Source organism: Calypte anna, chromosome 5A (assembly GCF_003957555.1).
Source record: "Calypte anna isolate BGI_N300 chromosome 5A, bCalAnn1_v1.p, whole genome shotgun sequence".
NCBI classification, from domain to species: domain Eukaryota; kingdom Metazoa; phylum Chordata; class Aves; order Apodiformes; family Trochilidae; genus Calypte; species Calypte anna.
The window spans coordinates 25,543,432-25,568,303 of NC_044251.1; the positions used below are offsets into that span (position 1 = coordinate 25,543,432).

Genomic DNA, 24,872 nt, shown 5'->3' on the forward strand with positions numbered 1-24,872 from the left:
CTTCTTAATTCTTCATGGAAATTCTGTGATTATTAAAATACAACACAGAAAATTAAATAAGAAGCTGAAACAAATACCTCAAAGAAGAAAACATCCTGAACTTAAAGCTGAAGTTAACAATCAGGTAGAATTTACTATGCTGCCAAAATTATATAAATGATTAAGATTTTGCACGTGCCCTTACTGTAGCATTGGCTACTCACATGAAGACTGGATCATTATATGAAAATCCTACTGGGAAAAGACTACATTTCCCAAACACTAGCTTGTCTTTTCTAGAGATTTTGTTGACTGCAGGCTTCAGTGCTGCTCAGAGGTTTGGTATACAAGAGAAGCAGCCCTCTACTTGAACCATATATGCCTCCTGCTGGTCAAACTATTTGACTTTTCTCATTTGGGCTGACAAACCAAATTCAGCTGAATAAAATGTTGATTCATTTCATCTGGAAGGAGGAGAAGAAAAAAAAAAAAAAAAAGACAAGCTGTTTTTTCGCTTTGCAAGCCAATTTTTTTTCATTTGAATTAATAGATGGTTCCTTTAACTTTCAGGGGAAAGTTCATTCTAAATGGAAATGTGGCATTTGGGTTTAGGTTGAAACAGTCTTAATGCAAATTGAATTTGGCTGGAGTTTAATACTGCTTTTATATTTCACTGAAAAGATAATACTTCAGGAGGGTTGGAACTAAATGAGCTTTAAGGTCCCTTCCAATCCAAACCATTCTGTAATTCTATGATTTTGTTTTGAACTCCAAATGACACTTTTGTCTTCAAGACTTTACCTTTAAACTGAAATATCAGTAATTCTGACCCCCAGTTTTTTTCAAGATTTTATCTCTTTCCCCTTGTTTTATAAGCCCATATACTGACGTTTTTCCATAGTATTTTGCTGGGCTTGTGTAATTTTACACTTGCTCAATCCCCTGTTAAAAACCAGTCTGATCCAAAAATATTATCCCTTAATTCAACTTGCTCCCATTTTCCTTTTAAAATAAATAAATAAATAAACTTATTCTTTAGCACAGTTTGCCTCTTTGGATAATTATTCTGAGTACCTTTCAGGAAATAACAGAACTTTTGCAATAGAACAACAACAAAAGAAAAAAAAAAGGTTAAGACTTTGATTGTTATGGTCAGAATAGTCAGAAACAAGATAGATCATAGATCACAGATGAGTATTTCTACCCTCTATATGGACCAGAGATGGCAAAGAATGCTCCCTCAGCACAGTAGAAGAAACCCCATATATGTTTACTCTGCATTATTTCTCATTTGATGCTGACACTGCAGCATCCAAACACCTTTAGTTTTCTCAGCCAGTAGTGAGTTCAAATCTTTGCCTAGAAAAGGGACACTGATGTATTTGATGTTTTATCCAATGTTTTCTGACCTTCTGCACTTTGTATAAACATTGATTGCAAAACAAGGTATTAATGATCACATTAATAGGCATGAGAACCTCCTCTAAAGAGTCTGCAGGTTCTCTCTGCAAGCCTGTTTTCCTTTCCAGGGCTCACAGGGTTGTTAAGCAAAGTTCTTTTTCTGTATCCATAAGCCCCTGTAGGGCTCCTTTTAATTCTTAGTACAAACTGACCAATAAATTACAACATATATATGCAATACCAACACACACACACATAGATGAAAAGACAGCTATTTCCTCTTATTGAGCTGCGTTTTTGGACATAGAACACTATATTTCTTTTAAACTTTTTTCATCACTTGAGGGCATTCTAATTGTAGTCATAATCTGGAGGCTCGATAAGAATTTGCCTTATGTGTTAATAGCAGATAAGTCTGTTTGGACTGATACACAGGGATCCATGTGGTAGCAGAGATCATCATTACTTAAAGTAAACAGCCTCAGGATCACAAATATCAGAGTCACCATCATATTTATAAAAAAATACCTTGGTTTTCTTGGCCTTCACTTCTTCCCTTCACATGTAGGAAAAAAAAAAAGATTAAAAATGAGCAGCTACCTCACAGAGAGCTTGGATTAAATTAACCATAGGCGGGCCCCTTGCTAGGGGTGTTAATGAGGACCAGACAAGCAGGAATAGGAACCCCATGGAGGGATGTGTGACCAGTGATAGGCTGGGGAAATTGCCAAGAACAGCTTGAACCTGTTTTGCTGTTGAATTAAATCAGGTTGTTTGAGAACTGCTAAATAAGAACTAATGAAATCAGATTGCTTCACATAGGATTGCAAGGGGTATGGCTAATTTATTAGTGCCCAGCCTGAGAGAGGGATGTCCGGTCTACAGAAAGGAAACCACCTCTTTTAATAGATCAAGGCAGACTTAGAAAGGCAGGAGATTAAGCAATGAAAAGCGAAAATGAAATTATTAATTTGAAGTCTCTTGTTAAACTGGGAAAGATAAAATAACTTCCTGGTAAAAAGGAATTAATATTCGTAGGGTGCAAAATTTTTAAAAAATTAATTTTTAAAGTAGACTTCAGAGGGGTTCCTCTTTTCCTTCCTGGGAAAATTTCAGCCATACGCCTTCCCTCAAATAGTAAGACTGTGTTGTTTGTTATGAATAGTTCTCAGGAGGCAACTGTGCAGAAGGAATTCAAGGGAAAAAAGTTTGACAAGTGCAGCCTGTAAGGGGTTTTGTTGTTGTTGTTTGGGTGAGGATTTAACCTGACAAACTGTGTTTAATTTATCAAATTGAGCTACCTCAGAATGAGAACTAGAAATAACATAATTGGTCTTCACTGCGGAGCCTGCATTCCTCAGGATGGAGCTGCACTAGGCAAGAGCCTGGGCTGAGCAGTTGAGTAGCTGTTGTCTTTGAGACTCCCACAGCTGAAGGATTAAACACTTCAGTGTAAATCTGTCAGCACAACTTGTATCTTTCTGCACCTAAGGCTCCCTGGAAATCTTTTTGTTACTCTGATAGTGCTTATTCCTTTGTAACAAAACACGAAGTCATCACTGGTTTGTGCCTAATCCTTTCAAAGCCGCTGCTGTATTCACGCTGCTGAGTTGTTGCTTAGCCTGGCTCCAACTTCTCAACACTTTAACAGAGCTCTTGGTTTTCCTGCTGCAACATCTTAAAGTCATCCTCAGGTCTTTAATTTGACATCATAAAAATTACCTTGTGAGGTCTGTCTTTAAAGGCTCTTTGGAAAACAGCCTCATTTTCAATCTTGTGCTCTCAGCTTGTGCTCTGGAATATGATGGATACTTTCTTCCCCACAAATATTTGCAATAATAAGAGATTTGCAGGTCAAATTCTGTTCTTTGTGTAATTTCCTGTGAATTTTTCTGTCCAGATTTCATGAAAGGGGAAGCAATTAACTTGCAATTGTTAGATCTGTACAAAGTACATGCAAGGGATGAACAGCCAACTGGCTTTCTCCTTGCTGGATTACCACTAAAAGGTTAACAGGAGCAAAATGTCAAATGTCAAATTGTCACTGATGCTACCTGCAAAAGCATGAAATGCACTGAAGTTCAGATATGTTTGATAAAATAGTGCTTCAGTGAAATGGGTTTAGTCTGTTAATCTGTGCTTTTTTTGTCAGTTTCTTGGTTTGGGGGTTTTTCATTTTTGTTTTTTGTTTTTACAGTATTCATGTTTTTCCTGCTTTTGGTTAAACATGAAAGTCAATTGTTCACTGCAAGAAGTATTAAGATTTCTGCTGAAGAATAGGACTTCAGAGCTCCCCACCAGTTACCCTATTTGGGACATTTTGTTGCAGTTTCATAAAGTGGGTGTCTTAAGTTCTGTTTGCATAACCAAGAATGCCAGTCCAAACATGCTCTTGAACATAATACAACCTTATTTTACTATTATGTTCTTTTAGTCATATAATAATACTTGAAAGGAAATAGTAGCACAAGTCCATTTATCTAACTTCTTCAAGTCAAACCTATCGTGTCCATCAATCCTGTTGAAATTTGGTTCAATTACATTTTCCCAAAAGAGAGCAGGGGGTTCTGCCCAAGAAATGGAGCTGTCAAGACAGCACCAAGAAAACCCTTGGCACCTTGTGCCAGAAGGGAAGGAAGGGATGACACAGAGACAATCTTCTACAGCGGGAAAAGTCTCCCATGTCCTCTGTGAAAACGATCTAAAGCTTTGCCAGAAATTATCTTGGCACCTGACAGCCCCAGCAATGCACTGTGAACTCTGTGTGGGATCCCCCTTCCTGCATTATTCAGTTTTAGTATGCTAGTTCTAAATTAATTTTTTTTTATGCAACTTGAAACTTTTTTTCTGCAGTGTAACACTTTCTTTCAAAAATAGTTGGTATTATTGAAAACAGCAGTCTGTGCTGAGAATATCCTGTTTCAGCAAGAATCTTGGCACAACCCTTAGCATCCTGCATGCAGTTTTTGGAGCGGAAGAAAAATATTTCACAACTTGTCACATATCCACCCTCTTGACTTTTTTTTAATTGTCTTTATCAATCAGGTCTAGAAAGAATTCCTTGTGTCAGCTGACTAGATAGATCAGCGTGCTGGAGGACCCTGAAAAAAAAATACCCTTTTGTATATCCCTGGCAATGGGTCATAAAGTCAGAGCAAAAAGCTGTGGCTAGATAAGGCCATGCCCTGCAAATGGAGGTGAAGAAGCAGAATGAGTGTGCATGAACTAGAAAATGCAGATAACCATTTTGCAAAAAAACCCAAGAGTGACACAGAGTAATTAATGTAGGTCAAATTAAGAAAGGCATGCTCACAGAAGAAAACTTGGAAATAGTGGGTTTGGGAGAAGGATGTCTTGACTTATACAATTAATACACAAGTAGTGAGAACCAGTATGGGCTGTGTAGCAAAAACAGCATCTAGAGAAGCAGAGAAACAGGGGAGCTTTTTAACTCAGTGTGGAAAAGGGAGATTTTTTAAAATTTATTTTCTCAGAGCCAAGGGAGGGCTCAGCCATAATGGGCTTTACATACAATATACAAAAGTATCACCTATGCTTGCAATATTTTTTTGTCACCCTCGTTTGCTGACTAAGAAATTTTTAATTCAAGACTTTGTGTCCTCTGTGAGTGCACAGTGATTGACCTGTGCTGCAGTTTCCAAAGGTGATGGAAAAACAAGGCAGCAGGGAAAACTGGGGCCTTACAGATAAAGTAGTCAACGTGAAGACACCCAAAAAGTTGCAAAAAGACAAAAGAATTCACAGTAAAAACAACCCCAACCTTATGCATTCTTCCCAAGGTCAAAAGACTTCACCTCCTCCCTCCTCTCTGCATTAGTAAATTTTTCCAGACATTTTGGCAGATGATGTCTATGGAGGGAGATTAGGAAAGAGAGACAGAACTTCAAAGCTCTGCCTCTTGCTTCCCTACTGAGTGGTCACCAGGCAAAGAAACACAGCTCAGCATGAGTAGAGCTATGGGTGGAAGTTTGTGCACTCCTTTGAAACCAGTCCAGCACCATCAACCAGATGAGAGACCCAGAAAACGTTGCAACCTGGATTTTCAACTAAAGAGAAAAGGTAGGAAGGACAAAAATGACCACCATGATCCAGCAATGGTGAAATTATCAGCAGTGCAGTGTTACCCACAGGGATATGCAAAAGGGAAGATTGACTACAGCTCCTCTGCACCTGCTGAATGATAGGACAACAGAGAGAGAAAGAAACAACACAAGAAGCTTTTTCATTATCCAGAAAGTCTTTGTTGCAATTTCTTCTTCCATCTTTGTAAAACATTACATCATAAAATAAAGACAATAGCAGCAAAACTCATCAAGATGGTACAGGAACATTCTGCTCTGTACCCTGGTAATGACATTTATGAAACTGTCCCTTTTCTGAAAATGCCTTTCTAAAGCACCATAAAATCTTACAGAGAGAGAGGTACAGAGACAAAAGAATAGATAGAACATCCTTGCAAGTGGATTTACTGATTGCTTATACTCTAATTTGAAGTCAATCAGGAAAAATAGTACATCAGCATCCTACTGAAATTTTTCCACAAATTTTAAGAATGTTTGTTGTTTTTTTCCAAATGCAATGTTGAAAATGACTAATCATGGCTTCTCAGCCCTGTCTGCAGGTCCAGATCAAATTCTATGAGAACAAAAAAATTCAGTCTAAAACTACATTGGAACACTGGCCTGAACAAATGCAAATTTTTGGGAAGCTGTGATCCAGATACAAATCCTGCCTTTCTCTAACTATAGCTACTGCATGACCCCAGCATCTGAGAAACTGTTAAATGGTAGGCTGAAAAATGGCATGTTTGTCTTACATCTTGCAACAGGCACAGTGAGCTTTCCTCTTTAAGCACCCAGTTCTCACAAGTAAAAGTGTGTGGGTGGAATATATTAGGGGGACTGAAATATTCTCTCTCACATGCCAAATATCACCTGCCTGTGATTTGCTTTCAAGGAGTTCAACCAAGGAAAGCAAATCTTACTTGCTTCAAAAGGCCACCTGCTAGAGAAACATTCACTTTTCTCTGCAAGCAGCAGCACTGGTATCTCCTTGTGATAAGACTCAACTCAGATGTGACCTATACAAGCAGAGGTGAGGGAGTACAGAAGTTCACATCTACCTGCATGGAGCAGGGGGGGCATTACCTCTAAATCTGTGTGCAAGAACAGATTACACCTGCTGAGTGAAGGGTGGAGACCTGCACATGATCACATGAGGCCTTTTTTCAACTGGTTCCCAAGAGCTCACCAGTGTTGTGAATTTAGCATCATCTGCTTACCTCAGCCAGGTTTCTCTGGGCATGTGCTGGCTACAGCAGCTAAATTAACTTTCACAACTGCTTCCTGTTTGATTTCAACAGCAGGAGTAAAGTCTAACACCATTAGGTACTTCAGTTGCACTAGCAAGAAGAAAAAGAATATGGTTCAGATCAGAAATAGTATTAAGGAAGGTAACTGCTGCTGGTAGCCAAGAAGATGGGATCCTTGGGAAGCATCAGGCAACCCAAAGCAATTTTCAGTACTGCATTTTTTAAAAATTATATATTTTAGGCAAATACTTTCATACATTAATCTACAAGCCTTTATTTAAGTTTCATAGATTTGTGTTGATTTGGATTTGTGTTTTCATTGATATTTAATTTGCTAGAGAACTGTTTCTAATGCTAGGCTTATTTGTGTTTAATACTAATATAATGCCATCCCACCGAATGTAAACAGCACTGTTGAGTTAAAACAGCAGCTCTTTGCTATAAATAGCTTGCAGATACCCAGCTAGCTCCACTTTCTTGCACTGACTTGATCGGAGTAGATTCTGGCCTTAAATTAGACAAAACATGGCTCAGAACAAAGAGAGGAAAGGAAGGACTGCAGCTTTCAAATCACCACCTAAATTCATATCTACTTAGTAGAAGAGTTCTTGTTCTAGGTCAGTATGCAATATAACATAAAGCTTGGTCTTTATTTTTAGTGGATGATGGGAAACATGAGACTAGCAGATGCTATGCAATTTGACAACACAGATAAACCCCTGAGAAAACCAGAGCTGGCAAACAAAAAGCCTGTGTACAACCTAAACACAAGTTCTTCAGGAAAATGCTAGTTTTTTAAGGGCAGGGTTTTTAACACCCTGAAATCATAGACATACTTTCACTTATTGGGTCAGAGAAGTTTGCAGAAAGCCTCTGGCATAGCCCCTTAATAGCTTTAGAAGCAGCACACTTACACTGGAGACATAATAAAGACATTGAAAGCTCTGATGATTTATAATTTAACAGCAACAACATAAATCAGATCACTGGGATTTTTATTTATGATTATTTCTAATAACATTTATTAGAAATAATGTTCCCTGATAACGAATAATCAAATTCACAGACTGCCACATGGATGAAATTACATACGTGTTCAAAACCACTCATGCAAAATCTGCACAAGTTCAGTGTGGGTTAATGGTGCAGGAGGATCCCCAAAGAAGCATGCCAGAATTCTCCTGCACAAGACAATAAAAAGTGGCACTGCAGAACTGAAGGTTGCAGGAAAACAGAAGCTGAATCATCTTCTATGTGTGAGGGCTGCAGCTACAGAAAATCCATTTCCTTTGTTCTTGCAGGTCCCAGTTCCCACATCAAGTCATGTTGGGCCCAGGCCAGGATATGAGAGCCAAAGGCAGTAACTTACCCTTTTGTTTAATTTTTTATTTCCAGGCTTCTGTGAAAGTGTGCAATTTAGAGCCAAGAGATTTGGATACGGTTCAGACTACCTTTTGTTAAACTTTAAATAATAGTGAAACAGCCTCGCTCGAGATAACATCACAAGTTTTTAGTAAGTATTAGGAGAAGTTTAGCCATAAAAACACTTGATATTTAAATGGAGATTCTCTGCCAAGCTGTTGCATATAGCTAAAACCAAAGCCCGTGACCTTTACAAAGGGAGAAGCAATTTAGGATTATTAAAATGTCATTTTAGTCTCGTCTCAGATATTTCTGTCTTTTCCCCTATGCAATACACCGTTTGCACTTTACATTTTATAATAAAAATTATGAATATTGAGGTATTTAGTGGGCAATCATACAGGAGAAAGCATTTACTCCAGCAGCAGACTGGCAGGTTTCTCAGTTTCAGACACAGAAAGGTGCAGAAATGAGAAATCTCATTTTGCTTTAAGGTAAAAGGTCATCAAATGCTCTGTTCAGAATCATACTGAGAGTTTACTCAGCATCACCTTTTGTCCCTGAAACTATCATATCCCAAATCAGCAGCTGCTGAAGACACAGCTGAGAAAAAGTCAACCAAAGACTCCTGCATGACATGGCCAGGAAGAAACTAGAGTGAGACTCACATCATCAGCTGGAATCTTGACAAGGGACAGAATGAGAACTCAGGAAGTTTGGAGATGAAGAATATGCCAATATTGCATTGCCTTTCTATCCCATCAGACCAACAAGTTCTGAATTTGGCTACCAAAGTGTGCCTCCTGTGTCCCTTTTGTCCATGATGACTTGTTTTCCAAGATTTGCACACCATCAAAATCTTTGCTTGTGCAGACAAGTCCTACAAGACAGACTTTTGCTTTCCCTGATCCCAGATCAGCAGAAATTCTCTGGTCATGTCTAAACCTTACTTTTCACATAGAGAAAACTCAGGTCCTATATCCATACAGCTACTTGTGTGCCTGTGCAAGACTTTTCCATTACAAGCAAGCATTTCTTGCAAGAGGAGCTCAGTTGGAGAAAAAATAACACTGCGTGCATGATGTTGGTTTTGGTATTAGTAACCAAGGAGAATTGTTAGCACAATCTGTATGTATCGTACTCTTCCAGAGTCAAATGAGATGCTTTCATTTGCCTGATCCTTCACAAGCAAAGCACGGGGAAGTGTAAGCAGGCAGAACTTCAATTCCCAGAACCCAAATCTCATGTCTGAGCTCTTCAGAACCTTGTTTGGAATTCTAAAGCAAATCTAAATTCTAGATTTCACTCTTTAATTTCCCACCAGGCCACAGTAAAGCCACAGATCTGAACAACATGAAGCCTTAGGATTTCCAAATACACTTCATCTACCCTGGCACTGCAGAATTCACTGCATTTCTGAGTGGAGTCTGGAGAGGCTGGACTTCATCCTAGGCCTGCTCAAAACCAGGGGCAGCAGGAGGGCTGAACGACTGCCATGCCATAACAGCCTGCATCTTGAGGGGGATGGAATCTGAGGACAGCCACAAGCTTCTGTCTGCATCATTGTGGAGCCTCCAGAAACTACAGCAGCTCTTGAGTCAGATAAAACCTTCCCTGGGGACTGGGCTAACTGCCTTGCCTCCAGTAAGCTAAAGCCAGAGCACCTTATGAGCCCTGCACCTTATGAGGTTCATTGGTGAACTAAGCAGAATTCAATTTCTGTTGGATCTTATTGAGTTAAAGCAATCACAAATTACTTGAATTTTTTCAAACATTCTTTTTCGATCCTTAATTTTCAGAGATAACAAAATTAAAAAGATGATATGGTATTTCGAGTGAAATGAACCAGCAGACAGCACATACTAAGAAATTCTTTCCTCCTCCGCACAAGTGGTATTTGGCTCAGTCCTGCACTCATTTAGATATGCAAATATACATACTCAAAATTTGCATTTCCATGCTTCTATTCATAGCCATGGTGATCATGTATCCCAGTGACCAATTAGATTTTGAGTTGGCTCATTGTACATAAACCTTCAGAAAGTATCACAGAAAAGAAGCATGCATTTTTGTCTATGCAGACATAGGCATGCAAGTCCTAAAGATTGCATCTGTAATGACCTGCAAGCATCTGTATGTTTGATTAGCTTCTCAGAGCTGGTATGTCTCTGCCATCTGTATCCGTGCCTACTTTACCTGTAAGGAACTGCAGGATATTAAGGATTTTGTGAAGGCGCAGGGAAAACATTGCTGGTGCAATTGTGTGTATCTCATTTCCAACATGCAAAATCTTCTGTCTGAAATGGTAAAAACAGTAGCCCACAGGCTATGGCTACAAAACTTTAGTGTGTTTTGCAATTCCTATTACTTATTTTGCATCTTTTTCTTTGAATATGTATTGTGAAGCCAAGGGACATTTGTATTTCTTATAGTCACATGTCCAGACAGTACAAAACATTTTTTTGAAAATGCCCTCTGTTTGGTTATGTTTCACTTCAGTGTAGAAATGCTGAGAGCTCATGTTTAGGTTTTATCAAGAAAAGAGAGAAATGTCAAAGATAGTACATGAAAGGAAATAAAATAATTCAAAACACTTGTTTAAGTTACAAAATATGACGGCATTAATGGCACTTAAAGCTATAAGCACTTAAAAGATTACTACCATATTTTTCTCAACTTCTTTCCCTAATTTTTTTCTTTTTTCTTTTTCTTTTTTTTTTTTTCTTCTTTTTTTTTTCTGAGATTATGACTGCAGCTTGTGTTTAAGCCCAAACCCAGCAAATGGGTAGAGAGCCCTGAGATAGTATGGCTGCCCTGGCCCTCAAATGAATAGCATATATACTCTTATGTCTATTTTAAAAAATTCAGGTTCTGGTACAGAGAACAGCAGTTTGCTGACATGCAAAAGCTATAGCTTTCTATCCATTTTCAGAGTCTTACAGCATTAGAATTGAAGGGTTTTTTCAGTGGTAGAAGGTACGACTGAGAAATTCTTTTAAAAAACAGTTGGCCCACTTTTTTTTACACCTTGATAAATATCATTAAATCACTGTTTCTCTTCTTTCAAACATCACAGCACGAGATGTTGCATTTTCTTCGTATGTACTTTCTTGCTGTGAATTTACATTGAATATTTCCTACACATGATAAAAAAATCCATTTGTTTATTTTCCCTTTTTACTGTCACTGGTTAAGATAAATACCCACTGAGGTTTTTTCCTTTTTTATTTTTTTTTTAATTTTTTTTAATGAAAAGAACAATCCAAACCTTAAATACATCTATGTTGGTTTCTCAAGCCAGCGCTCAGCTGGTGGCTGTGTCCACAGACATTCTTTTGGAGTTTAGAAAGATAATGCAACTAAGTCAAAATGGAAAAAAAAATTTAGCTTGGATCACGTGCCAAAATGTAAACTAAGCCTTACTGAAAGTTTCTAGTTCACTCCAATCATTTCTCCTCTTCTTAATCACCAGGGGAAGGCTTTATGAATTCATACTCTATTACAAAGATGCATTTTTCAAACCCTTTCAAAGGCTCATCTTACATAGCTGCCCTTTGTCTAGAATTATACCATGGTAGGAGCACTCTGGTGATATTGCCATGGCTCAATCTCTTCTTTTGTGTCTTGCCCTGGTAATCTTATACAGGCTGAAATTTCCATGTGCGTAGCTTTCTGTTGCCATTCTGCAGTGCTGTGTTCCTGGATAGTTTTGGCAGAGCAAGCTTGAGTCTTTATGGCACAGTGAAAAATTCTTCGATGCTATATCATTCAGACTGAATAAGGAGTCTTTATAAGGCACGTGTCTCAATATATATATGTATATAAAAACACTAACGTTAATTCAAGTCAACCATCTTTTACATTTAATTTCTGTCTTCAAGTAGCGCTTTGTTTTCATTTTCCCTTTCTTTGGTTTCATTTGGGATCACTCCATTCTCCATGTCTGAGTGCTGCTGGATGATGCAGTTGGTCAGGACTGCAGTGCTAGAAGAGTTCTCAGAATAACACATCTTCCCTGTCTCCTCTTCCTTCTTTTCTTCATCCAAGGAGTAGTTTCGAAAGCTCTCATAAATTTTACACACATCCTCAGGGATGGTCTTTTTGAGGTCTTTGTTTTTCCTTTTCGTCATCTTAGCAGACGACCCAAACTTGTTAATGATGTTGTCCTCGGACGCCCCTTGCCCGTGCTTGTTGAGCTTATCTGGGCCCTTGAGGCGCAGGTTGTTAGGTCTGTTGTTGATGCTTTCCTGAGATGAGGCCTTGAAGCGTCCCGTTTCCAAGGCAGTGAAGACAGACCGTTTCTCTGGAGAGAGCATGTCCAAGGAATGTGCTCGCTGGTCCAGGCCCAGCCGCCTGCGCTCCATGCTGCGGATTGTGGCTGCCCGCTGAAGTTTGTCGTGGATCTCCACGCTGAGCCTCCTCCGTGTCTCTCTGAACTCAGCTGTCACATTTGCTTTCCACTCAGCTGCGTGGGCTTTTATTTCTCCAACCTTCACAAGAAGAAAAAGAAATTAATAAAAGGAAAGGAAAAGCCAAATGAAGCAACGCTCGTTCCTACAAGAGAGTTGAACAAAGAGCTTTCTTGTCCAGTGTAGAATCAGAGACCAGTCCCAGCTCCAGTGCATCCATCTGGACCCAGGCTTCAGCAGCAAAGTGGCTAAACTGGGCAAGTTCTAAACACATCAAATAGTGACTAACTAGTAGCTTGTTTGCATATAACTTGTCTGCCTGATTCATATTTGGCCACCCTGCACAAATTACAGCTGTGTCACATGAAGAGAGGTGTTCATGCTAATCCCCCCATGGCTAAGAGCAAAATTCCTGACATATAATGTCTGCAGTAAATGGTCAGAAGTGAGCAAAATTAATCACATATAGTTATACCAATATGCTTCAGAACTGCACAACAACCAGTATAGCAACACAGTCATGTATTTTTGTGTCTTGCTCGTGGATGGAGCTGTTGAGGTCCACTGAAGGTTCTGTTAAGTGCCACAGAGCAAATATCAGAAATACCTATTAGATAATTTCAAGTGGAGCTCTGACTAACCAAGTTTAGAGTTCATTCTCAGAGACAAATGGAGCTATCTTTAATGGAGGTTTCCATTGCATAAATGTCTAAATACCACCTTCTCAAGCCAGGTGGAGTAGCTGTTAACACATACTCTGTGTGGGAACCTTGATCATGCCCTTTAATGTCTTGCTGCTTTGTTCAATTTTACTCTTTCACACCTGAGAGAAGAATAATGGCTTAGAATAAAGCACCTACATGGCTGATGTATTCAATAAATATCTCTTCTAAAATTATATAAATGACCAAGTTACATCTCAGTCAGTACAGCTTTTTACAAAGTTCAGCTAAAGGAGAAGAGATTCAGGAGCACAATGCCTGCAGAAGCCCACCTGGGTCGACAATTTGCTCAGGCTGCTGTGGCCAGAGCTCAGTTTCTGCTTCCAGGGATCCACAAGCTGCCTTCGGTTCCACATGCCAGATGAGCAGGTGTCTATTTAGAACTCTATAACCTATGGCAAGAGGTACCCCACATCCACCATGAGAGAGCAGATTCCCATGTATAGGTGTCTGGTGATGATCAAGCTGACAGATGAACTCCCTGTGAAGCCTCATTTTTTCATGGAGACACACAGGGCATGCACTGGGCCTCAGATGGCCACAGATGCCTTTATAAAGGATAAAAAGCAGTACTCCTCTGCCAGACAGTCTATACCTGTTCTTCAGCTAACATTGCCAAGTTAGCTTTGCCAGTGATGCAGGAGGACATTGCCTTAAAAACTGAAATTATATTATTAAGGTCCTCCACAATAGGCTTTAGCTCTAGAGTCATGGTAATTGCCTCCTATTTTCCATTTTTACTTGGGTGAAGCAACAGCAATGTCATCTTTGTATTGTGGAGGGCATATTCTGAGTGAATTTAACTATGTTCTCACTTACACTGGCAACTCAGCCTCTTCATTTTTTTAATAAGATGGTTCTCAGAAAGGGGCCTGAATCTAAACCCTTATTCAGAACCATATCCTCTGACACAGAGAAAGGAGGCAATACTCAATGTAAAACCCCAGGTTAAAGTTCCAGTTTCATAATGTAGAAAGGCAACCAAAGTTTTCAGATTTTTAGAGAGAGAAGACTACAAATTTTATCACAATTTTGTAACTAATTCCAAAGTGAAGGCTTTGGAATTACATAATATAAATTGGAATGACATAAATGTAATCCTACTGATGTGTTCTGCATATCTGGTAGTACTAATAGAGGTATAACAACAACCCAGTTTGTTTCAGTTGCTTGCCCTTCATACACCCTTTGTGAAGGAGCTAAATATCAGAGCTAACTAGAAACCAAAGGCAGCCAAAGGCAGTCAGCTGCAGAGAATATTGTGTATTGGTCATGCAGAGGAGCATCCTTCTTTAGACAAGCAGGAGTCAGGTGCTTTATGCTTTCTTATAAAATGACAAACCAGTGAAAAATTACTAGCCATACCTCTGCTTTTGTCTTCCTGGACAGGACTCTTAACCAGTCTCCAATCATACTCAGGACAGCAGCAAAATAGGCAAGGCCAACAAGGATCCAGAACCACACCAGGGGTTTATACCACTCCCGGTACTGGATGGCAGCATTTCCTCCTGAAATAACCACACACGTCTGCTTAGGAATCACAAGATGCAAAAATTAGGACAAAATATCTGCAAATCTGAGAAATTCCTGAAAGTATTTCTTGACTCTTGCCAGCACCACTGTAGTTCTAATAATAGATGAGAGGCTTATCAGATGGGAGAAACTCAGTCTTTTCTTAAGACTCTTTAAAATTACCTATGGTTCTGCTGCTATGTGACCTTCCAGAGAACCTAACAAACACCTTTATCTTGCTCATACTCTGAAGTAAGTCTGAAATTCCTACTTTGATAGTACTTGAAACAGCATTAACACATTTCCAAAAGGAACTTTAATAGAGCTATTCTGAACTGCCTGCAGCTTAATAGTTGAGAAACTTTACAGTTCAACCTCTTCAGGTAATGGAGTTTCCAGATTTTTTTTGTTTGTAACTATAGAACTCAGAGACCTGTGTGCAGGAGAAAGAAGCAGTTTTGTCTTCTCCTCCAAATGAGGATATCTGACAGGAAGCCAACCCTGCATCAGCCCTGATAATAAGGATATGCTGTCTGCTTGGGTATCAGTTATGAGTATGCATTCTCTGGCCAGTGACTTGAGAAGAGCTATGGATCAAATTAAGCAACAAATAACCTATATAGTGTTCATGCAATTTTTAGGATGAGCTATTAAAACATGTATGTTAGACACTTGGCAGCTCTAATGGACTATAAAGAGCCTAAAATACACTGGGAGCCAGGCTGCTACCTACCACAGAAGAGAATAAATTTCTGCAAAAATAAAGCAACTACACCCTCACTTTTGAAACTCACAGTTCTATCACAGTGCCATGTGTAATGCAATAATGAGATACAGTGAGAAGCAGGCACAGCCCTGAGCAAAGAGCCTGCACAGCCAGATCCCTTGGTGCAGATGAAGAAACACCATCCTTGGTGGTACCTGTGTAAATCTCCACCTGAAATGCAGACTCACCAGGGGACTCAGGCAGAGGATTGAGTATGTCCTGTACTCCAGTCTTAGAAAAGAGATAGACACCACTATGTACCTCTCTGACTTTTAGGATTTCTCTCCATTAAAATCACCAGATAACACAGCTTGGTGCTTCCCCTGAGCTTTTTGCAGCCTGAGACATTCCTACAACTCTTTAATTTTATCCAGACACAGTATGAGTGTATATACAGTGATTGAACATCCCTGTGGAAGCTCAGACATTTGAGAACTGGCAGATACCCAAGTATAGCTTTTGATATTAATCTCTCCCCATGCACCACATGAATCACTCTCTCTTTTCCAGTATTTAAGAGCTGGAATGATGGGAGGTTGGGGCTGCTGTTGCTATGGTACAAAGAGGCTCTTCTAATCATACATGTCCCTGAGGAAGCTTCCTGCGGTTCAGATTGCCTAGGTCTGTCTTAATGAGTACTCAAGCAACTGAGACCACTTTTTCCAGCCTATCAGACATTCTGGTTTTTAAGGGCCCACCCACAATTTTGTTTCTGACAGTGGTATAAAAACTTTCTCACTCAGTCAAGAGCTGGGACATTTTCTAAGTTGAATAAAACAGCTCAGCTCCACTGAAGCAGTTTTATCCAATGCGAAGTAGGATTTTCCCTTTGAAGTCAATGGGACAGAGAGACTGAGATTCTAAATTGACAGAATATAGAATTGACAGAAACATGTCCTAAAACCAGCAATGAAACCCAAATCTCCTGGTGATCACTTGCCTTAAATGCTTCTAATGAGATCACCTCTGAATTTTTCTCATTCCATCTCCTCTTTTTGATTTCTGAAAAATCTCAGCTGTTAGTAGCCACCAAGCTGTGGATTAGTTCTTCCAATCATGCTGGACTTGGAACAAGCTAATTTAATATTCAGGGATTTTTTACTATTATACTAAGAAAGGAAATTACACCAAAGTCTAATATGCTTAAGAAAAATATTGTGAGTTATTTTTATTTCACACTGTGATGCTACAGAGTATCAGTGAGGTTCTCTTCACATTTAAGTAGTTAAAGTGGGCAAAGCTCATACAATTACTTCTGTATCTGAGTGCTCCATATCTGGGGCTCTCTTTGTTCAGTCTTTTTTTTTTTCCTTTCTCAATAATTCATGACTTCTATACCATTGTGTCAGAAAAAAAAAAAAAAGAGATCACTGTCTTGTCTTAAAAAAAAAAACTTTTCTTTCTTTTCTGAAGAGCTGTAGACAAGAAAATTTTTATATCTCTGCAGCTTCAATTTTTGTTTTTTATGTTTTTAAATCACTCTTATTTCACTGATTTATAGAAAGCAGCGAAACAATAGCATAATATTTTGCAAGACAAACCTCTCTTAGGACACAGCGCTCCAAGGTCCAACAGGTGTCCCAGCAGAAGTGCACAGACAGTGCCCTGGGTTGTTTGCCCTTAGGACTGGTCAGCCTGGCTCAGTGCTACTGCTCCAGATTCAACCAACCTCTCTGCTGGCTTGCTCAGGAGTGAGCTGAGCTTGTGCCTCAAGCCTCACCTTTTATTGGCCCCCTAATCCTGCTCATGCGCAGTTGGGGCCCACCCTAATCAGGCACAGGTGGGCTTAACACAAGCTCATGCCCACTACCTGGCAATTAGTGGCACCTGGTTGCCTCATTTCACTACATAAGATAGCTCTTTTTAACATAGGCATCTTAATGCCTTTAATTAGGACCACTAACAGGACTGAGGTGTAGGGGTTATGTACTACTGGGAAAAAAATCCACTTATTTTAACCACCTATTTTTTAGCAAAGCAGTGGAATGAAAAAAAAAATCTCTCACCAACCAACAATCTTGACACCCTCTTTGGAAACTGATAAGAATGGGTATTTTTAGCTCTTTCTAGTACTGTATTAATCTTGGAGAGCATCCTGCTAGCACTGAGATTCATACCCCATTAGTTCTTCTCTTCCTACATCAATTTTCCACAATAAGGCAACTGCAATGTCAAAATTTCTGCCAAGGTTAGAGAAAAAAAAATGCAATTTCTGAGATGTTGCACCTCCTGTAGCAGCAGTCCACTACTGCATCCAGCCAGAGATTTCTCCAGCCCTATGGCTCAGCCCTACTTTGTAAAAGCTCTATTCATTCATCTTTTTGACTACTTGCTTCAGCAGTTAGCCCCAGACTGAGTCCTAATGGATTAATACAAATCTTCAATTCAATGAGGAAGTCATTTGACTTGTGCATAATTCATTGAACAATAAAAGGATAATCAGGGCCTCCCAGACTCTCATTAGCTACACTGCTGAAAGCTTGCAACCTGTAGATGGAAAGGCACCTATATCTTAAATCTGTCTGGTGTCCTATTACTGCACAGTAACCCCTCAGAAATACCTGGCACTGTTTCACTGGAATATAAGTGTGAAAAGCCCCCTCTCTACACCAGGAAATGAATGCTGGGAGCCATGGCCCTCGTTCATGGTGTCCGGGCCCGAAGATGCTCACCTGCTACAAAGTCACCAAAGCCCACGGTAGTCAGAGTGACAACCACAAAGTAGATGGACTCCAAGGCTGTCCAACCCTCGATGTGTTTGAAGATAAATGCAGGAATGGTCACAAAGACAATGCAGCCTGCCAGGATGAAGAGGATAGTAGAAATCACACGGATCTTTGTTTGACTCACTCGCTTTTTCTAGAAAAAGGAAATAACAAAAGAAAAAAATTATAATAATATTTTTCAGTAGGTTTCTGGGACTGTATGCCCTGTGAATGGCAGACTGACCATGCTGGTGTCACCTGGTATTTCTCTTTCTTCCTTTTGTGAGTTTATTAGGTAAACAACAGCCCTTCCTCTCTGCTAGTGAGAGCCCTCACTCAGTAGTAGTGAACCTCTATGTCTGGCCTCACAAAAATGATGATTCCCATTTTCTATGCACTAGATAGTTACTAAACCACTAGAAAAACAGCCTGGAAAAACAGTCCTGAGCTTCAGAAAGGTTCCAATACACTCCAGTCTGGGTTCAGTGTGTAAGAAGAAGTGCACATCCACACCTCCATACGTAGGTACACACAGCCAAGTTGCCTCATCAGCCTCCAGCATTCAACAAAAAAGACCAAGACTTAAACGAAAATAAAACTGGGTTTTTTTGTTCTAAACCCCTGAGATTCTATAATTAATTATATGTAAATCATAATTTTACAATAGAAACAATTGATGCTCTGGGTTTTCTACATTTTCCTTTACTCAGGATTTCCAGGTTTCATTCAAAAATATATACCAAATAGCTTGAGATAAAATTAACTTTACATATCCACATTAGAAAGCTCGTGAACAAAGAGTATGTGTACTACTGGCTGCTATAAACTGAATACAAATATCAGAAGGGTAGTTGAAATATTTTATATTCCTAGATCACATAAACTCTCATTTTATTGAATATAAACTTAAATTCTGTTTCCAGGGATACTGATGCAAGCTTAGATTAGCAAAACTGGTGGCTTAATTTCTGTTCTGTAAGTAAATTCAATATTAAATAGTTTCAAAAGAAACCTCAATTTTATTAGAAATCTTATTGTGAGTTAATTACAGTGGCAGTGTAAATTCTGTATTTATCTTGGAAAAGAAATGTGGAGGTCACTGTAAGTCACATATTTACAAATTAGTTTTCCAAATCAAGCATCTCCCTGAACCCAGTAATGAGATTTCATTTCAGATGAGGACGTTGCCTAGACAGGAAATAAGGTCTCAGGCCTTATCTTTATAATTTACAGAAAGGATATGCCTTGAACTGGTTAATATCTAACCAGCTTCTGAACAGTACTACTGCAGCCACTAAAGCATGAGAGTGTACTTAAGAGATTCAGTGGCAGATGCTCAGTAGGCACTCATTTAACCTGCGATGCTCTGCATTTAGAGCCCTCCTAGCAGAATAAATATACTGTATTTCGGAAATAGTTTTAGTTCTGAAACTGTTTAAGATTATCCCGATGCTTAATTTGGTTTTGTGTGTGTGCATTGTTTTCTGTGTCTGGCTGAACAAAAAAATGTTAAATAGGATTAGTAATATAATACCATAAATGAGATTATTATAATACAAGACAGCTAATAAAACTGAAACAGAAGTACCACAGAGAAAAACAACACAAGGTTATAAAAGCTGACTTGACTTTTTTTTTCTTTGAGTAGTTTGCTAAAATACTAAAGGATGATCTACCTTAAGAATTATAGACACACATTCACAATGGCAGGATTTCAGACTCCTATGTAGTGAAGGGAAAACAACTGATCACATGGATCTTATATGGTGCTTTAGATTGGCACACTTGGTTTTTTGCCATGGAGGAGAGGGGAAAAAAACCCAAGTTCTTAGTTTTTTACTGTTTTACGCAAGGTGAATTGTTTTCTTCTACGAAGTGCTTCAGCTTCCTGGTACCTACAAATGAAATGGCAGACACATGGCTACAGTGGAAGTCATGAGGCAGATGCAGTGCTGGATAGTACAGGGAATCCTTGAACAAAAAGTACTTTAAAGGTGCCAGGCTCTCCCAGCAAGGCAAAGTTACACACTGTAGCCCTTCCTCCAGTCCCCATGTAGTAACATTAAAATGCATTTCAGTGTGTGTCAGGATTGTTTTGTCTCATGGCAGAAACAAGAGTGGAAGGAATGGCCTACAAATTCGTACCAAGAGTTCAGAACATCTACTTGCTCTTGGATTATAAATTCAGCCTAAGGTTGTTGGGGTTTTTTGAGTAAAACCAGCGATGATGTCAATGAGAGGCTCTGCAGAAAGGGCTGGCTCATGGTTATTGTGCAATTCTGTCATTCCCACCAAAGCTGAGCAGCTAAGGCTCTGTTTTTTTTCTTTACTTTTCCACCAGTACAATGAAGTCAGAAAGCAATGGTGAATCTGGCACAGCATTTTTGGAGCCACTAAAAAGAGCACAAAAGCCATACCCAAAAGCAGAATTACTTAATGGGCAAAGACACATGAAACTCAGGCACAAAAGCGGTCTCTTTACACTTAGATACGCATTCTGGGGACATTCACAGGAAAGTATAACTGCTATAGATCAAAAAATGCTAACGCATAGATGTCATTTTCATGGAATATGTACATTGTAGTGATCAGTGATTACAGAAAGGTTGGTTTGCATGGGTTTGCAGATGGAGTTGGCCCTCTTACTGTCCCACACAGAACATGAATTTGTGCTGCCCAGGTTCTCAGGAACAAGGAATTGCAGCCTTTGCATTTCTGATTTGGCGCAGTTGTATTCTGATGAGACTGGAGTAGCCTAAGCCACAGCAGTATTACATTGTACCGAGTCACCATCTAAAGAAATACAGATACTAAAAATACATACTAATGGCTGACAAATATGAACAAGTTCATAACTCAGGCCTTTGACTTGCAGAGTCTGAAAAATTAGGCTAATTTTCACAGGAAGAGGAAAAAAAACTAAGTTCTACAAAATGAGTTTTGTGGGGTTTGTTTTGTTTTGTCTCCCTTCAGGATAATATATTTCATAGGGACAGCCGTCTTATGACTTTTTGATTGTTTTATTCTCTATTTCCAGCTTAATGACCTGATCATCATGGTATATAATTGGTTTTCCATTTGCTTGCTCTTCTTGCCACCTCCACCTACTCCTACATGGCCTTGTGTTATCGTTCAGGATTCTGTAATAAGACTCCAAATAAACTCATGAATACTGCAGGTCGTTGCAGTCTAATAGGTCTGTCTGTCTGCCAAAGAAAATTGGGTGTTTCAAGCATTCCCAGAGTAGATGAACTCCTAACAGCCTTGTGGAAAATGTTCTTCAGCTGTCCTCTGGCTGTACTAACATACAAAAATAGTATTTAGTATTCTAACACTGAAGGAAATTTGTGTTATATTTGCAATTTAAAGCCAAATACTGGCAAATAGCTGAGAAATTACAGCCAGCCTAACACATCCTCTGAGCCCATTTTGTGGTATAAATACAGATTTTTCTATAGGTGTCAAAATGAAACAGTAAGAGAAACCATTCCCTATGAATTGTAGTTCATCTCACAGCAGTGTAAGTAAAATGAAAACACATTTGAAATAGATGTTTTCTACTTCTTTTTTTTTTTATTAAATTTTATTTTACCGGCAAGTTCTCTTCATGATGATGAAGCAGATAATTTGTGAGACATTCATAAAATATAAATAAATCACTTCTTGCTAATGAGAGAGGCTTCAATTTAAATGCGACTAGAGATAATCTGGAAAAAAATAAAGGAGGAACCTAGAAAGAAAAACTGGAGAGTTTTCAATCATATAAGAAGATATGAAGAGTCATTTCCACTGACTAATGAAGGTGTGGCTTTTACTCTTGAGGTGGTTAAGTGCTAAAAAGGCAACATGACTGCATAGGACATCACCATGCTCACATGAATTCCAAAAACATAATGTCAATCTCCTTCAATGCCAAGAGGGGTGAGAACAGACATTCTCATGGAGACATCCTTGTCAGTGGAACTTATTATACATCTTTTCCAACAGTGACTGTGACCTTGCTTTTTTCTTGTTTTCTATTACTTTCACTGGTTTTGGTCTTAGCCAATAATTTCAAGAGTCAAAGGAAATCCCTTTCTCTTTTCCTTTTTTTTCCTGTTTCCTGTTCTTTTTTCCTGTTTTTTTCTCTCCTTCGCCATTAACAGGCACAATGTTTCTGACCTAACTGTTAACAAAAAGGGGACCAAACAAGATTCTTAAGTTCCCACTCTAAGACCTCAGGGATGATACACATTCCTTCCAAAACAGTGTAGACTGTTTTTTCCATGTAGAAGACGGGAATCATGGGATAAACAGATGCTGCAGCTACTTTTCAGACTGTATTAAATGCTAAATACATAGAATCCTAGAATCATAGAATGATTAGACTTGGAAGATCACCGAGCCCCAAACCCCCTGCCATGGGCAGGGACACCTACCACTAGACCAGGTTGCTCAAGGCTCCACCCAACCTGGTCTTGAACACTTCCAAGAAGAGGACAACCACAACTTCTCTGGGCAACCTGTTCCAGCATCTCATCACCCTCACAGGAAATATTTTTTTCCTTGTGCCTTACCTCTTCAAGTTTAAAGCCATTACCCCTTGTCCTATCCTTACCCTCTCTGGAGAAAAGCTCCACCACAGTTTTCCTGTAGGCTCCCTTCATCATATTTCAGGCATGTATATTCCAAGATTTTGTAGTGTCACCTCCCATTTCACAGAAACTCCCCCAGTATACAGTACTATTCAACCAAAGCTAGCACTGGAACTGTTGCTGCTTCACATTGAGCTCAGATGGTTCCTCTGTTTTCCAAACATTTTTTTTTCTGAATTTCTGACAAATACCCTCAAGACTCCAAGCAAGCTGTGCACCTTTCTGTCCAGATGACCAATGGCATAATTTTAGTGCCAGTACACTGTGCCTTCATGGAGCATGCTGTCCTCATCTGTCCACAAGGCTCTACTATTTCAAATACTCCCCCAAACAAAACACATTTCTTTAATATTTCTTTTGTTCCCTTCACCTACTCTAAATTTTATCTTCTCTCCCACGCTGACAACTATTCTTGGAACAGACTGTCTCTGTCCATGCACTAATTAAACAGCTTGTCTTCTAAATCACTTCCTCCACATAAAAATATTTTTAAAAGAGGTCTTTGTATTGAAAGTATAAAACAGAATACTGGATATAAGGTATTCTATTTTTCTCTGCCAGAAACATTAATTCTCTCCTTAGTTAAAACATTTTTGCTAGGTTAGTGTAGACAGTGCAGATGGACACAGGTTCATGCTGCTTGCCTATCAGGTCAGTCAAATTCAAGCCAGCTCTGGTCCAGAGCCTGGCACTTGTTTCAGCAAAGTGTGATGCCCATCTCAACAGGCTATACAGAAAGACTGGCACAGCACTAGGCTCACAGAGCTCTTCAGTACTCAGTGAAATGCTCAACACCCCTTGAAGGAATGAGAGTAGAATTCTAAATAACTTTTTTTAATATATACAACATTTCAGATATCTTCATGGGTTAAGAACAGTGGTTTGAACCATTCCACTAAAGACAGGCTTCCCCCACTCTGTCTAACCAGCCCTTTCAGTGCCTAAGTACTATTTTAATTCTCATGTTTTATAAAAAATGCTGCTATAGCTGCACAAGAAGGTGCAAAATCTGTATTACCACAGAGGAGGTAGATATAAAAAGCTGTAAGCACTCACATTTGTTACTAAGCTTGGGAGAGACAGTCCTGAACACATGCTAGGCACAGGTCAGAGTAAATGACTTTTTTTACATGACTGTTTTTTCCCCATAAGCCCACACTTACTTCTGTAGAGTGTTTGCCTAGACACAGATGGAATATACAGGAAGATTCTCACAGAGCAGCAGCTTTCTCTAATGTTAATTTTTTAATCCTCTAGGCATGGATCTTGCTGCAGTCATAATGTCAGTACTGATCCTGTGTTATGAAAATACAGAAACACTGGCTTGGAAATTTTCTAGGCTTCATATTCATATTTTCAACATTCTTCCTCTCTCTAGAAAGCAGACATAAGCTTCTGATATGCATCAATTTCTGCATGTTTCTTGTTGCAATATAGAAGAAAAAAAAATAATGAGCCCAAAGCTCTGTTCTGGCTGAGCTGTGTTCAGGCCAAGAAAAAAATAAAGGTTGAATAAGAGAGAATGTATAAGTATGCTTTCCTCTGACACTGGAGCAGACAAAGGGCAGCAGAGGCTCATGGCACAGACTTCACCGATTTCAAAGGATGCTTGCAGAGACCAAGTGTGGAAAACATTGCTCCTTCCTTGCTTCCTTCAACTCCCTTCTGAGTTGTAGCCCCATTCCCCTCTCTTAGGCAGTTCAGGAAGGGGTTGATTATGGTTGCTCCACATCACTTCCCTGTAGCTGCATGGATTTTACCTTGTCATTCCTGGTAATCCTGATTTTTATAAGTTTTGAGTCAAAGAATTTATCTTGTTCATTGGTGCAGTTCTGAGTAAAAACTAAAATCCAGTTATGATGGTGCAAATAAAAGGTCCCCATAGCAGCAAGGCAGGATTTATGAGTATATGCTTGGCATCTAATTAAGAAATGCACCGAGACAGAGAAAGACAATTAGTGTAGCTAGATCAATGGGAGTTATCTAGTTATCTATTGCATGACATGGCTACTTTCAAAGACTGAGCTAGAAAAGAAAATTGAATTTCATG

General features: G+C 39.2%; 2 protein-coding genes across 2 annotated transcripts in view; one reads left to right on the forward strand and one right to left on the reverse strand.

The window, feature by feature from the left end:
* The window catches only part of ZC3H14 (zinc finger CCCH-type containing 14), a 977,341-nt gene that overhangs the window by 777,367 nt on the left and 175,102 nt on the right, over window positions 1-24,872 (forward strand). The gene's annotated exons all lie outside the window — the stretch shown is intronic.
* KCNK10 (potassium two pore domain channel subfamily K member 10) overlaps window positions 11,938-24,872 on the reverse strand; it is a 58,377-nt gene continuing 45,442 nt past the window's right edge. Inside the window, exons 5-7 of the mRNA XM_008492302.2 lie at window positions 18,156-18,342; window positions 14,571-14,713; window positions 11,938-12,564 (exon numbers count right to left, since the gene is read on the reverse strand). Of these exons, the coding sequence (XP_008490524.1) occupies window positions 11,938-12,564; window positions 14,571-14,713; window positions 18,156-18,342 (957 nt within the window). The remainder of the gene's footprint in view (window positions 12,565-14,570; window positions 14,714-18,155; window positions 18,343-24,872) is intronic.